Source organism: Aotus nancymaae, unplaced genomic scaffold (genome assembly GCF_030222135.1).
Source record: "Aotus nancymaae isolate 86718 unplaced genomic scaffold, 86718_ANA_hifiasm-v0.15.2.pri h1tg000012l, whole genome shotgun sequence".
NCBI classification, from domain to species: Eukaryota; Metazoa; Chordata; class Mammalia; order Primates; family Aotidae; genus Aotus; species Aotus nancymaae.
This window is the reverse complement of record NW_026988423.1, coordinates 13,504,225-13,517,213: the sequence shown is the minus strand read 5'-3', so window position 1 is coordinate 13,517,213 and position 12,989 is coordinate 13,504,225. Positions and strand designations below refer to the sequence as shown.

General features: G+C 35.2%; 1 protein-coding gene across 1 annotated transcript in view; it reads right to left on the bottom strand.

The window, feature by feature from the left end:
- Nucleotides 1-12,989, bottom strand: part of DDX10 (DEAD-box helicase 10) — a 269,719-nt gene that overhangs the window by 200,031 nt on the left and 56,699 nt on the right. The window contains exons 12-13 of the mRNA XM_021671095.2: nucleotides 11,834-11,922; nucleotides 8,288-8,786 (exon numbers count right to left, since the gene is read on the bottom strand). Coding sequence (XP_021526770.2) covers nucleotides 8,288-8,786; nucleotides 11,834-11,922 — 588 coding nt within the window. The remainder of the gene's footprint in view (nucleotides 1-8,287; nucleotides 8,787-11,833; nucleotides 11,923-12,989) is intronic.

Sequence of the window (12,989 nt, the reverse complement as noted above, 5' to 3'; positions counted from 1 at the left end):
GGATAAAATGGAAAGCCAAGCTGGGTGTAGGGACTCATGCCTATAATCCTAGAACTTTGGGACACTGGGGCAGGAGGATGGTTTGAGCCCAGCAATTCAGGATCACTTGAGCCTTGATCATACCACTGCACTCCAGTCTGGGTGACAGAGCAAGACCCTGTCTCAAAAAAAAAAAAAAAGGAAAGCCAATTGAGATCATGGATGCAGAGTCACATTCAAAACCAACTTCCTTAAAAACATGGGAGAAGAATCAAAAGATACTAATATGAGTGCAAATAAGCATCAATTTTAAAAATCCTTAAGTAGATAACAGGTAAAGTTAACAAGACTAGGTGAGGTAGTTCAAAAAAAAAAAAGTTGGCGGGGCAGGGACAGGGCATGGTGGCTCATGCCTGTAATCCCAGCACTCTGGGAGGCTGAGGTGGGCAGATCACCTGAGGTCAGGAATTCCAGACCAGCCTGGCCAACATGGTGAAACCCTGTCTCTACTAAAACATACAAAGATTAGCTGGCTGTGATGGCACGCACCTGTAATCTCAGCTACTCCAGAGGCTGAGGCAGGAGAATAGCTTGAGCCTGGGAGGCAGAGGTTGCAGTGAGCCAAGATTGGCCACTGCACTCCAACCTGGCTGACAGAGCAAGACTCCATCTCAAAACAAAAGAAAAGGCAATTAGCCTTTCTATTTCAACTGGAGAACCAAGAACTTTAACTCTATTGTTTGTGCATAGTAATAGGAAATGTACAGGAAGAAACTGCAAAACATTCCTTGTTTAGCATCTAAAACTATCAACTGCCCCAAAATGTTCCTCTTATTCAACAGACATGCAATAATATTTTTAATTTATTACAGTTAAAAAAAAAACATGCCGGTACATGTGTAAAGATAGAACTTCTTATAGTATAATGCAAATGCAGTCTTAGTAAACTGAATTTTACAACACTAGATACTACCATTTACTATCTAAATTAATTATAAAGCTCCGCCTACATAAGTATATCATTCAGAGTCAAGTAAATTTTTTATGCTCACATTTATAGAAAATTCAACAATACCTTCTGAATCATAAATCAATGAGGTGAACTTCACAAAAGACAGGTTTTCCAAAAATAAACCCTACCTATGAGTTCTATACAAGTCATAGCAAACAAAACCGAAGTGAAGGAGTAAGAAATTCAGTTAATTCTCTCCCTCATTCATGAAACATTTGTACCAGGCCCTGAACACACACTGTTCAGTAAGACAATATTTTCCTTTTGTTTGATTGCCCTGGAGTATGTTTTCCCAGGAAGACAGCTCCCTACCACTGAGACATGCGTTAGGATACCAAGAGTTGTCACATTTCTACAAGGCTTTTGGTCATAAGGGAAAACCTGTCTAGGTCCTCATAGTTGAGAAATCTCTAAGAGGTAAAGCTGAACCCAGAGCGACACATACAGCTTATCAAAATGTACAGAAGTAAAGCAATATGAAGGAAATTCAGGACCACACAATTTACTGACTGAAATCTCATCCTATTGTTCATACCAAAAATAAGAGTGGAGAAGGACTATTGTTTTCCTGGTGAAATCATGATGGAGGCAGAAGAGCATCAGCCAGGGAAGATAAGCTTTTACTCTGAATTGCCAAAAGTGGAACTTCATGCCCACTTGAATTGATCCATTAGTTCTAATACCACGAAGAAATAGCCCAGAATCCTGATCTTAAAATCCATGATCAGATGAAACTGATTGACAAGGGTAACAAACAGACTTTAGAAGAATGTTTCCAGATGTTCAAAATATTCATCGGGAAGATATTCTGATGGTCACAAGAGATGTCATTAAAGAATTTGCAGACCAAATCTTCTATCTGATGTACATTATGTTGTTTGTTTTAGAGACAGGATCTCTCTCTGTTGCTCTGGCTGGAGTGTTGTGATTCAGCCATGGCTTGCTGTAGCCCTGGACTCCTGAGCTCAAGTGGTCCTGCCACCTCGGGGAGATTACAGGTGTGAGTCACTACGCCTGGCCTGATGTACATTATTAACAAGTGAGTTATTCTTAAGTACAATGTAAAACCTCCAATTAGGCATTAACTGTTTAATGGAGGGAAAAAAAGGCTTGCAACAATTTCTTTTGTTCTTCCTTGTTTTATTTTTTTCACTCCGAAAAAAGATACTTGCTCTGTAGAGTTGCACTGTCACAAGCAGAGGCTGATTCCTGCTCCCTGCCTCAAGGGCACTTGGGAGACAACGCCACTGAGTGGATGCAGAATCATATTTTATGGTAGTTACTGAAATGTGGGTTAATCAATCACTCCTCAGGGACTGATAGTTTATCAGGCCCGGGGCAAGCTGTGATGTGGTAAAACCTCTCTGGGTGTAGATGAGCAGATCTGAATATGGTCTGGAGGAATTTTTGACCCTCCTTCAATAAGAGCAGCAACAGGAGGTATTATGTAGTGTCACTGGAGCCCTTTTAGAACCTTGTCAGTAACCCAAAGAGACCTAGGTCATCTTGTGCCCTAGTACGTGTAGCTCAGTAATCATTTACAACTATTGTAAAGTAAGTGTTTACATGAGATAAGGAGAAGATTCCTATCTTGCATTTTTGAACTGTAGAATCAGTTCCACGTTATGCTGGTGAGAGTAGTCAAAGGGAAGGAGAAAAGAAACCTGCCAATTAGTACAACTCTTTAAATGGAGATTATAAAGGAGGATATTAACCTAAGTATGCAACAGTAGGGGAATGGTTAAATAAAGATTAATGGCATATTAGGTAACCACTAATAATATTTACAAAGACACTTTGATGACATGGGGAAATATATATACCTAGGAGCATCTCATTTCTTTAAAAATGGGTATATGAGCAGAGCACAGTGGCTTAGTGCCCGTACGTAATCTCAGCACTTTGGGAGGCCAAGGTGAGAGGATCACTTAGGGCCAGGAGTTTGAGACCATCCTGGGCAATACAGCAAAACTCCAACTCTATAAAAAATTTTTTAAAACTTAGCCAGACATGGTAGCATACACCTGTAGTCCTAGCTACTCAGGAGGCTAGGGAAGAAGGATCACTCGGGCCTGGGGGTTTGGGGCTACAGTGACCCACGATCATGCCACTGCCTTCCAGCCTGTGACAGAGTAAGATCTTATTTCTAAAAAAAGAAAAATGAATAAATGTGTATATTCATACTTAAAAAAAACAAAGGCAGTCGTTATCTCTAGGTGGTGGAATTAGAGGTTATTTTTATTTTTATTTATAATTTTCTGTGTTTTACTAGAGATTTTCCACCAAAAGCATTTTGTAATCTGAGTAAAAGGGTATTTTACAGGAGGTTTTTCTTGAAACCACTCTCGGAGAGACCCCCACCCTGCCCCTCGAGAACAGAGCACTTGACCTTGGCAGTTCATCTCTGGTGCCCTCGATGTGAGAAACACTAAGTCTGCACAGGAATGAGAGGAAAGAAACAAGTTAGGAAAAGGTTGTTATTGTTTTGTTAGAATGAGCATTTGAAATTTTTACAGCAATTTGCCAAAGTGATTTCATGTCTATTGAATCTAAGAATAATTTTCAAATGAGCTTGTATACTCTGTGTGCTTTTCGTTTTTCTATTTAGTTTTTCTAGAACTTTTTTTTCCAATTTTACTGAAATTTGCATTTACTAAAATGTATCCATAAGGGTCATGTTTTCACTCATCTTTAACCATGCTCTTGTCAGAGCATAAATTGAAAATGTAATTGCTAAATAGGAATGCTAAAGTTGAAGGATGAAATCGTTGATCTCTTCACATATATTTTCTATGTGTCCTTTCTAGGAATGACTAAAAAGACTTAATGTGTCATCTATATTTGAAGGTATAAACAGTCCGAACAAGAAAACTTAGACACTGACGTTAGGTAAGGAAATTGTACCTTAGTAGTTAAGAAACAAAATGTGAATTTTTACTGTTTTGATCATGGGTGTAATGGATTTTTTTTAATTAGCTATTAATTGATTTCTAATATAGAAAATAAAATCAAGAACCCTCCTTTTAAAGTGAGAATACAATTCTGAATTTATTCATACGGCAATAAAATTCTGAGTATTTTTACTTGAGTAAAAAAAAAAAAGGCAGTATTTCAAGGAATTTGGAATCGAGTAGAGAAGGCAGGCAAATGAACAATTTTGTACGACAGGGGACATAAAGGAAAGTTAAAAACCAGAGACAACTTCACTGTCTGAGGACATCTTACAAATCAACAGCAAAGAGACCAATACTATAACAGGGAAAAATACATACAAGCAATATATACACAGATTAAGAAAGAAATCATAACTTTCTAAATAATTAATGTTAATAGTAATATAAATTATTAATATTCATATTGGAATCAAAGAAACGAGTCAAACAAGACAGTACTTCTTACTCATTTTCAAAACAGTACAAACCTGTGAATATTCAGTGATAGTGTGAACAAATGGAAACTGACATATAAAGCTAGTAGGAAAATGAACAACATGACCTCTAGGCTGGCAAAATATATAAAAAGCTTTCAAAATGTATCATATTCCCAGTCAAGTCATCATAAAAAAAAAAAAAAAAAAACCTGCAAACCAATATCCCTTACAACAAAAAGATCATTAACAAAAATATAAGCAATAGAATCCTATAATATAAAGAAATCTTTCTTAAATGGAGTTTCTCAAAGGAACTTATATTTGATTCAACATGTAGCGGGGAAATCAATACACCATAATCAACAGGCTAAAAATCACCACATAATCACCTTAATGATTTTCTTAATGGTTACAGAAAAAGCATCTCACACAAGTCACAATTCATTTTATCATAAAAACACTAAACCAGCTAGGAATAGATGGAAGCTTCTCAACGTCATAGGTATTTCCAAAAAAACCTACAGCTAACATCAGATGTAATGGTAAAAGACTGAATGCTTCCCCCTCAGTAAGATCAGGAACAACACAGCAACAGCTACTCTTACCACTTCTATTCTACAGATTCTAGTCAGTATAATCAAGCAAAAGAAAAAGAAACAAGAAATATAAGACACACACATGATAAAGAAGAAATGAAACTATCTTTATTCACAAACCTCATAATCAGCTACAAAAGAAAATCCCAAGCAACTCCCAAAAAGCCACAAGAACTAATAGGTCAGTTTAGAATGATCGGTCTATAAAAACACACTATTTCTATATACTGGCAACAAATAATTGCAAATTGAAATTTTTAAAACACCATTTATAATGGCATTAAAAAATATCAAATAGTAAGAGATGACTCAGATATGTGCACTTAAAGTTATAAAGCAATGCTAAAAAGACACCAAGTAAGGCCTAAATAAAAAGATATTATACAATGTCAATTCTCTCCAGTTAGATTTATAGATTCAATGCAACTTCAATGAAATCATTAGCAGGCTTTTTATACAAAGTAGCTGATTCAAAAACTTATATGAAAATGCAATGGTCTAAAAATAGCCAAAGCAATTTTAGGAAAATATATATCAGTTGACAGACTCACAGATTTAAGACTTAATATAAAACTAAATGAATCAAGATTGGTGTTACTGGTGAATGGACAGACATATACAACAGGAGTCCACAAAGAGACTTACACATATATAGTCAACTGACTTTCAAAGAGTCATGGTAATTCAATGGAAAAAGCATAGTTTTTTCCAAACAAGTGTTACTTGATCAATCGGATACCCATATGCGTAAAAAAGTGAACCTTGACCCTTACTTAGCATGATATACAAAAATTAAGGTGAAGTGGATCCTAGCTCTAAATATAAGTGCTAAAACTATAAAACCTCTAGAAGAAAACATAGGAGAAAATCTGTGACTTTGGGTCAATCACAGATTTATCAGATAGGTCACATATACAAATTACCTAAAATGTGATATATCAGACTTCAAAACTTAAGGTATCTGCTCTTTGTCAATTAAAAGACACTTAAAATAAAAACAAGCCATAGATTGGGAGAAAATATTAGCAAAATATACCTGATAAAGGATATGCATTCAGAATACATAAAGAACTCTTAGAATTTACTAAGGCAACACAATTTTAAAAGTGAGACAAAGGACCTGAAAACATTTCACCAAAGAAGATATATGAATGGCAAATAAGTACATGTAGAGATGTTCAGTGATTAGGGAAATGCAAATTAAAACTACAATAAGGTATCACTACATGCCTACTAGAATGGCTAAAATTAAAAGACTGACAGTACCATATGCTGACAAGATGGGATGCAACTCAAACTCCTATACATTGCTGGCAGGAACATAAATTGGAAGAGCTGATTTTGAAAACAAATGGGGAGTTTCTCAAAGTTAAACATACACTTAACATATGTTCCCAGTAACCTTATTCCTAGAAAACAACCCCATTTGTTTCCCTGAGAAATGAGAAAATTATCTACATAAAAAATGTGTATGTTTATAATGACTTTTGTCATTACTACCAACAAATGGAAACAACAAATGCCAATTTAAAACTTAAGAAAACCTGTGGTACATCCATACAATGAAATACTACTCAACAATTAAAAGGAACAAACTACTGGTACATGCAATAACAACATTAAGCTAAATGAAAGAAGCCAGACACAAAAGGCTAAATACTATATTATCCTACTTCTATATCGTTCTGAAAAATGCAACACTACAGGGGTAGAAATCAGATCAGTGGTTGCCAGAGGTTAAGTGAAGGGTAAAGTAACTGCAAAGGGAGCAAGACATGTTTTGGAGTGATGACACTGATTCTATTCTTAATTGTGGTAGTAATTACATAACAACATACATTTGTCAAAACTCACTGTATACATTAAAAAGTTAGTTTAGATAACTGACATATAGTAAAACTTTTTTTGAAGTTTAAAAAGTTGTTTTGCTAAATACATTTTTCTGATGCCAGATGAGCTATTAGTACTTAGACACATGTCCTACTTATGTGAACAATTCATGGTATTATAAAATTATATCATTCCTTCTCAATTTAATGCTTTGGTTATGTTCATATTTCTTAGGAAGTGGTAAACGTAATAGTTAATACAGTGGCTAAATTATTTAAAGCAAAAATCTAACTCTTTCTGTTTAGTTCATTGATAAAATGAGTCTTAACTGCAGACTTAAAATGATCTAATTTGAAGCAGGATGAGACAGTACAGGATTACTGAACAAGAGCATGAATATTGAAGTCAGAATACCTAGCTTCAAATTCCAGCATGAATATTGAAGTCAGAATACCTATCTTCAAATTCCAGCTTTGCCATTTACTACTTCTGTGCCTCACTACAGTATTATATTGTCTCTGTGCCAGTTATTTTTTTTCCATCACCTGTATAATGAGATAATAGTAACTACTTCTGAAGGTATTTCAAACACTAAATGAGAAAATGTTTAGAAAATGCCTAACACAGAACACATATTAAGTGTTCAATAAGTACATCTTCTAGGTTTTTTAATCTTTAGTTACTTAAAGAAACACATTTCTAAGTTTCACATCAAAATCTATTATGTATTTCCTACTGTGAGACTTGGAATTTTACTCAACATTGTATAAAGAGTAAGAATCAAGCTTCACTTTTTATTCAATTCCCTTTTTAAAAGATGATCAAGAATAAAGACATAGAAAGTAGGAAGGGGAATAAGAGAGAAGGAGAAATACATTTACTGTGCATTTACAAAAGCACCCTGGAAAACAAGTGCTTTACATAAATGGATTATTTCTTTTGTTCCTCCTAGAAGAGGGCTACAGAAAAACAAAGGATCTACATGAAAACTTGTCATAAACATTCGTAAGTAGACTTTAAAAAAAAACTGTTCACTTACTGTTTAAGATACTGGCTTGGTTCCCATAAACAAATGTTGCATTAAGAGTAAAACTTATGTTTAGAAAGATTTAAATAATTACAACTGTTCCTTATAATTTAATCAATCAGAAGCAGTATCTTAGGAATTATAATGAAGGATCCTCATGCTATAAACCAAGGAACTTCATCGCTTTCCTCTGAGACATAATCAGACTTTGGCAACTTTTAAAACACAGCATCAGAAAACAAGTAAATAAGATTAAAGTTGTTAACCTCTTAGAGTTCTCAAAGTTATGAATACTATGAAAACTCACTGGCACTTATTCTGTGTTTAAATATGAAGGAGAGGAGGAAGAGTTCATTGCAAAGAAAGTCAGCCTAAGTTTCTCTTAATTTTCACTTCCCTCAGTCCCCAAAAGGAAACAACAAGCACATAGTAAGGCAATGTAATAGAAGACCCTCCATTAGGAGTAAACTTACCTGTAATGTTTTCTCCTCTTTAAGGTCCAATCCAAACACATTGTGCCGCTTCACCTTCAAGAAATCAGCGTCTTCTTCCTCATCATCTCTGTCCAGGAACTGCGTAGGAACTTCCTTGATCTTCTGTGCCTCACTGGTGTTAGGAAGAGATGGAGCTTGAGATCCTTTTTCTTTTGCCAGTTTCTCTTCCATTTCTTCTTCTTCTTCCTCTTCTTCTTCTTCTTCCTCTTGTTCTTCCTCCTCCTCTTCTTCCTGTTCTTCATCACTAGTATCACTAGCCAGTCTGTGCTCACTCCCTTCAAGTCTTTTTCCACCTTTCTGAAGGATGGACATTTTCTCACTGAAGTAGGCTCTAAATTCTTCCACTTCATCATTGGTGAGGAAGGGAGCCCTTGGCTCAATTACTTTATTGGTTTGGCTCATTACCAATTCTTCGGTGGGTTGTTTCTGCATTTTCTGAAGAAATCTTATGCGTGGTGCCACAGCAAGACCAAGAGACCTTAAATATGGAAAAATGTGATGAGTTATCTCAACATCAACGATATGTTTATAGGTGCCATACAAGTTTCTCAAGAGCAGAGATTTCTAGATTTTTAAAGAAAATGTTCCTGTGAGATACAACTCGATACTAACAGGTTAGCTGATCCAAAAAGTAAGGCAAAATACACTGAACACCTGTCAGAAAACATTTTAGACCCCGTTTTTTCTTTAAGAGGGTAACATGGAATAAGCTAAAGAGCACTGGACCAGAAACAAGATAACAGTCCAAGTACCAGACCTGCCAATTTCTAATTCAACTCTCTCAGTTTCAGCTTCCTCATAACACAGAGAAGTACCTGCCAGGCCTATCTCACAGTTGCTGTAAAGATCCAATTAACTAACTACATGAAATTACTTCATAAAATGTTAAGTACTAAATAAACCAGAGGAGACATAGTCATGAAAGGACAAAATACATTTCTCTACAGAAAAAGAACTGGAATGTGGTCCCCATGTCCCATCCTGAAACAGAATATGGCACAATCATTGCTGTAAAAATGGATTTTATAAACCAAACACCAAAAAGAAAAAAAAATCTTATTTTCTCCATCTAAGCTCAAGATTCAATTTAATATCATATCTTTCCCAGCTTGGATCAAAGCTAATAGCTTTCACTAAGTTCTCACTGATCAACTGGAAATCTAAAAACAAGGATTGCTCTGAATAAATAGTAACATCACAATACGGATCCACTGCTCTTTTCCTATCTGACATGGTTCAAAGAAACTGAGAGATGTACTGTTGAAAAGTATGGATTCAGAAATAAGACTGCTGAGGTTCAGAATCTGGCTGTCACTTACGAGCTGTGAAAACTCATGATTTAATCTTTCTATACCAGAGCTTTTCCATGTGCAAAACAGGATGCTAAGAGTACCTACCTCACAGGGTTGTTGTAAGAATAAACTAGTTTTAAGCTTAAAACTAGCTCATAAATAGGCAATTAATGAGAACTTGATGTCATCACCATCACCACTGTTAAGGTTAGAATCACAAACTTATCCAGAGGATTTCTCTCAATGTATTACACTTACATTTTTATGTCTCTCTCAGCTACTAAAACTGAGTTTCTTGAAGGTAGCAGCACATATTATATATCTACAATTTAACATCTAATACAAGGACCTGCACATATTAGGTATTCAAAACATGTCTCTTTAGTAAAATTTTTAAAACCTTTAATGTATCTTATACACGTAGCACTCCTTTAGGTATCAAAGGCTTCTAAAGGAAATTCCATACCTCAAGGAAACTACACAGCTAAATGTCTACAAAAATTAAAATACCAAATTCAATTATACTAAAATTTGTTCTCAAGTTAATTTTCTGCCTTCTCTAAGCATCACAAAAAGCAAAATCTTCAACTACCAACAGATAAAATGTACTGGAATCTATGCACCAAATTCTTCCCTAAATATGGCTTACAGTGTTAAAGACCAGTGCCTTTCCTGTCTGCTAATATCCCACATAAGTCAAATCAGAAAACCAGGATAAAAATTCCCAGGGAGCCAAAAGTCAGCTAATAGCCTAAGCCATGGATCATATTCAGAAATAATAAAACTAGGAACTGGTATATAAACATGAGCAAGCAACGTGTTATCCATGGCACATGGTTTTCCACCTATCACTCAACAGGAAAGTCAGCAGCCTTAGACTGCTATAAAGCAATTTAAAAGATTCAAAAATGTAACAACTGACCTATCACCTGTTATAGTAAACATATAATCTAACAAAGAATAGAAAACAGCAGCTCACTCAGATATATGTTGTAGTTAGACTCAGTTTAAAGGTAAAGGCACTCGAATGCTGAAGAACAAGCCAAACTAACCAACCTTGCCTTGTAATCACATATTTCACCACGGTCTGGGAAATTTCATGCTGATATTCAAAGTATGATTATCTCAAGGGTGCTTCTATAAGATTTTGTCAGTGTTTTTAACACTCCCACAGGTAGGATCCCACTGAAGAATAAACATTCCTCATTTATACGTCAAAAGGTTAAAAACCAAAACCTGGTCAGGCGCAGTAGCTCACACCTGTATTGTCAGCACTTTGGAAGGCTAAGGCAGGGAGGATCACTTGAGCCCAGGAGTTTGAAACCAGTCTGGACAACATGGCGAAACCCTGTCTCTACAAAAAATACAGAAAACTAGCCAGGCATGGTAGCATGCACCTGTAGTCCCAGCCACTCAGGAGACTGAGATGGGAGGATCACCTAAGCCCAAGAGGTCAAGAATGCAGTGAGCCATGATCATTCCTCTGCACCCTGGCCTGGGTGACAGAGAAAGACCCTGTCTCCTCCCCCAAAAAAATCCCTCAAATACTAAGCCAAAACAAAACCAACCATTCTGTTTCATACAATAGTAACCTCAGTTACTAAAAACTGACATCTTGCCATAGTAACCATGAGTACCTGTAAGAAACAAGACAGAAAGAATATTCATTCAGGCAGTAAGCAACCTAACAAAAGAAGAACCAGCAAAGAGACACATATCCAAAGCATAAAATGTCTATGGTAATCCAGGCAAGGGTTTCAGAGAACAAGAGAAAACTTAGACATTTAGAGATTTTAAAGAATGTTTATTGGTTGCTCTCCATCTCCTTCAAAATCAAACTATAGTAAAGAGCCAATGTCACTCTAAGGAATTTCTACTTCCAAATAACAAACTGCTCCCCAGTAACAAGAACTGAACACTGAACTAATTTTCTGCCAAGTTGATTTCATCTTTTTCACTGCAGATCTTTAACAGATTCTTTTAACTTAAGACAGAGTAGTTTAAACTAAAAATCTCAGAGAACAGATTTCAAACAAATTCCCTCTGGCCAGGTGTGGTGGCTTATGCCTGTAATCCTAGCACTTCAGGAAGTTGACGTGGGTGGATTGCTTGAGCCCAGAAGTTCGAGACCAACCTGAACATCATAGCAAGACCCCCATCTCTAAATTAATTGATTAATTAATTCCCTCTAACTTTGAGGATTCACTATTACAACTATATTAGGAATACTTACAGGGCATATTCAGGTATAGGTAACTTGCTCACATCAAATACTTCTTTATTCTTCATCAGATATACCGATCGTATATAGGAGACGAAGCACTGTAAATTAAGAGGTTAAAAAGTACAACATGATAGAAATTAAAAATGAGTTTAGACCAAAACATAAGAAAATTAACCAATGAGATAAATTCAATAGTACTGAAAAATGACAGAATAGTTCAGTATGTCTCCATTCCATACATACATGAAAACATAACTTTTAGAACTGTAATATTAGAAAAAACTTTGCATTTGATTTCATCAAGCCAACCTAACACAGAATATCATCTTTCCAAAAAACCACTCTAAAAGTTAGTATAATTCCATTACAATAAGGTACACAATGAGGAAAATATAGGCTTTAGAATAATATAAATTTGGAATCTATTCAGAGCTCAAAATCTTAATCCCAGAGCAAATTTCTTGTTTCTCTACATGTCAGTATCCTCATCTATCTAAAATGAGATACTAGAGTTATGAGAATAAAATTTTTTAAATGAACATAGATACCTAGCATATTTTCTGAAATACAGTAATAAATGCTAGTTATTGATAATATTTTTTATTATTGTGTCAAAAGACAAGTTTTTCCAATTACATAAAATCTGACATATTGAGATTTAATAAAATCATGACAGTAAGAGCTTTATTGCTAAAGCTTTTCCTTTTTATGATTTCAAGTAATTCATCATTAACTTGGAATATTTTCTGTTTCTGTTTAAAAAAAAAAAAACTATCTTCATACTAGAGTTACACAAACCAGAAAATAAACAGGGTCCTGATCCTTTGTCAGTTTGTCAAATAAACAGATAACAAAACACACCTAGGTAATTTTTTATTTTTAAGTTGACTTTTGTCAAGTATATTTAGTTCCTGTTTCCATACTTCCTAAACTTCACATTTTATCTAGCACCAGTTTAAAGATAATTTTTCTACTACAATCATCCACAAGCAATCACCTCAGTTGCTTATCACTTTTGTTCTATCCAGATTAGAATCAAAACCTAGAAAATCACTTCTATGAAACTAGATAGCTTGCCGCTGCTGGCAACAGTTAGCCGTTCTGTTAAACCATGCGTGACACCCAATAAATCACATCATTTATTTCAACGTGCTTTTCTATAATC